Source organism: Fulmarus glacialis, unplaced genomic scaffold (genome assembly GCF_000690835.1).
Source record: "Fulmarus glacialis isolate BGI_N327 unplaced genomic scaffold, ASM69083v1 scaffold1748, whole genome shotgun sequence".
NCBI classification, from domain to species: Eukaryota; Metazoa; Chordata; class Aves; order Procellariiformes; family Procellariidae; genus Fulmarus; species Fulmarus glacialis.
In genome coordinates, this window is record NW_009228758.1 from 1 (window position 1) to 3,097 (window position 3,097).

At 42.4% G+C, this 3,097-nt stretch overlaps 1 protein-coding gene across 1 annotated transcript in view; it reads left to right on the forward strand.

Annotated features, from left to right (window-relative positions):
* Nucleotides 1-657: 657 nt before the first annotated feature.
* The window catches only part of LOC104080992 (laminin subunit alpha-1-like), a gene marked incomplete at its 5' end in the record, with an annotated part of 7,742 nt that continues 5,302 nt past the window's right edge, over nt 658-3,097 (forward strand). The window contains 2 exons of the mRNA XM_009583571.1: nt 658-834; nt 2,815-2,973. Coding sequence (XP_009581866.1) covers nt 658-834; nt 2,815-2,973 — 336 coding nt within the window. The remainder of the gene's footprint in view (nt 835-2,814; nt 2,974-3,097) is intronic.

Here is a 3,097-nt window from a genome sequence, read left to right on the forward strand (position 1 = left end):
AGATCGACACTCCCACCCAGCTTGATGTCATCTGCAATCTTACTGAGGAAGCACTCGATCCCCTCATCCAGATCATTGATTAAGATATTGAACAGGACCAGCCCCAAAACTGAGCCCTGGGGAACGCCGCTCTTGACCGGCCGCCAACTGGATTTAACTCCGTTCTCTCCACAACTCTCTGGGCTCGGCCGTCCAGCCAGTTTTTTACCCAGCAAAGAGTGTACCTGTCTAAACTGTGATCCGCCAGCTTCTCTAGGAGAATGCTGTGGGAGACAGTGTCAAAGGCTATATCCCAGCAAGCCTGGCTGATAGTAATGGATGCCATCACATTATCCTGGAATTTGTTCCTTTCTTGGGGCAATAGGCAAGCCTGCAGTTGCAAACAGCTGAGCCCGTCCCTCTTAAAGCCCAGCTCACTCTGTGACAAGCACTTTTTCTGTCTCTGACAGCACTGATTTCTATTGTGAAATACGTTATAGGTCATGCTTTCTTGGAATCAATGCAAATTCTACTTTTCTGGCCTTTGTAATAATAAATTTCCTTTCATAATAATAAATTGGTTGAGACTGTTCACTGCCTCCAGAAAAGCTTTTTAACAATGCAGAAGAAATATATTTCAGTAATACTGAATTTTTATTGTCTAGACTTTCTGTCCAGCTGAATCTCAGAACCTTTGCCTCCAGTGGCCTGATTTACTACATGGCTCACCAGAACCAGGTTGATTATGCAGCCCTACAACTTCATGGAGGACAGCTCTATTTCTCATTTGATCTAGGCAAAGGAAAAGCAGTAGCTTTTCACCCTGCTGTTATCAGTGATGGAAAATGGCATACGGTAGGTAGTCACCAATCTTGTACTCCATTTTCTCTTCCCTGGAGTTACTGGGATGGTTTTTCCCTGCCTTTCCTGTATGCTTTCTGTGTTGCAAAGGCAAACAGGTTTTAACCCAATCATGAAACCATTCATATAACTTGTGTTTGAGTATACTTATTTCCTTTTTAAGTTCTCATTAATTGTGTATCAATTCCAGCATCCAACTACTGTCAAGTATCTCAGGTTATTTAGAAATAAAATAGTTCATCAACTATGTAATAATGATCATCTTCACCAGAGAAGAACCCAACAGAGAGGTCTCGAAACTCCTTTCTGTGGACTTTTTCCACAGAGAGCTTTCCATGCACTATGTCACCAAAGACCTGAGTGTGTGACAGGATGAAAGAGATTTGTGCGTGCACAGTTTCTCCTTTCTCCTACTTATCGCTTAATACCTGAGCATGTCGTAGCAGCTAATGCTAACAGGGAAGCATTCTCTCTCCTTTTTTTGGTTGATGCAACATGAGAAAGGTAGACATTTGGAATGAATGGAGGCTGGAGGGGGAGGACTTGGCATAAGGAGAGTTTGAGAAGAAATTATGGATACAGCTTTCAGGTGTCACATAGCATTCAGGGCCTTCTGTACAAAGACTGTGTTAGCCTCTATTAGCTCAGTTCCTCTGAGCAACACCCATGTTGCTGCCTCTTGCTTTCTTTGTAAGAAATGACTGATGTCTGCATGAGTTTTAAAAGTAATTCTGACCACATTACTTTTCCTTAAGGCAGGTGAGGATGACTATTCATCCTGCTAAGCTTCCCTTCCCTTGTCCATATGTGAAGCCTTAACTCCAGGAAGTGGCTTCTGTGAGACAAAGTGGGTTGATGACACAAAGTTGCCACCTCTCCTAGGTGCCTTGGGAATCAGCAGAGTGTTATTTTTGCTTTTCATATATAATCAGCAGAAGAAAAACCAGCAAAAACTAACATAAAGAAAGCAAATGTGAACTTCTGTCAGAGAGCAATATCACAGTTAAGCTTTACTGCCCACCCTGAAAGTAAGAACACTCCAGGATTTACAGCTGCATGTTTAAAATTAAATATACTCACATAAAACTCATACTCGCACTATCCACTTTTGAACAGATTCCATATGAGACCTGACCTACCTTTACTACCCAGGACATAAAAACACGAGCTTGAACCTTTTTTTGGAGATTAAGGCTGAGTCACACCACTTCACAGCTGGGGGTGATTGTTGCAGTAGCTCTACAATCAATTTAAGCTAATACGCATTGCTGCCGAAAGAAGCACTTCTTCCCGTTCTCTGCCATCTGTTCATATCACTCTGCTGTACCACTTTATCCCCTTACCAACCCAAATGTTCATGAAACCTCATGTTGAACCTGATCGGGATTCTGAGAGGGGCTAAAAGTAACCAGGGAAGAATAAATGGCTAGCTGACTTCAAATAAATTCCCTCATCTGCATGTGAGTAATTGCTTTAGAGCAAGGAAGGCATAGGGGCGTGAATGAACAAGATGGACAGAACTGGAAAGCTTTTTGATCATAGCAAATTCAGCACTGCCCATCATAAAATTACAGCGTAGGAGTGTGCGCTTCAGAGAGCTAAGGTGGCTCAGCTGGTGGGCAGCACAATAATTGCAGAAGACCAGCACAGTACTCCCCTCTTCAAACTCAGTGATGTGCTCATATCCTAAGGCAATAAACTAGTGGTTTTAAATAATGATTGTTAAGACATTGAAAAACTTATGCAGGATAACATGCAATCATTGTGAGCCCTTAGGGAGGCAAGGAAGCAGCTTAGCTGCTCAGTTGCATTCTGAAATGGCCTCAGCCTCACAATGAATTTCAAGAGGATGCCTCAATACAGTATGTCAAAGCAATCTAACCGCTGAAAAATTGTCTTGCTTCTATGGCAAATGATGACTAAGTAATTGATTCAGCGTACTGATTCATGTTTGCATGCTCTCATTTTTTCCAGATAAAGACTGAATACGTTAAAAGAAAAGGTATAATCATTGTGGACGGACAGGAATTGGTAGCAGTCAGTGCTCTGGGAGATGGTAGCACTTTGGATGTGGAGGGGAAGCTGTACGTTGGAGGACTCCCCTTAGACTACGTGCCAAAGAATCTCGGGAATGTAAGAAGGTTTGGGGTGGTGGGGCATCTCTGACAGTTTGCAATACTAGAATGAGTATTGCATCAAACCCATCTAATTCAGTATCCTGTCTCTGACAAGGGTAAAAAACAAGTATTTAGGGAAA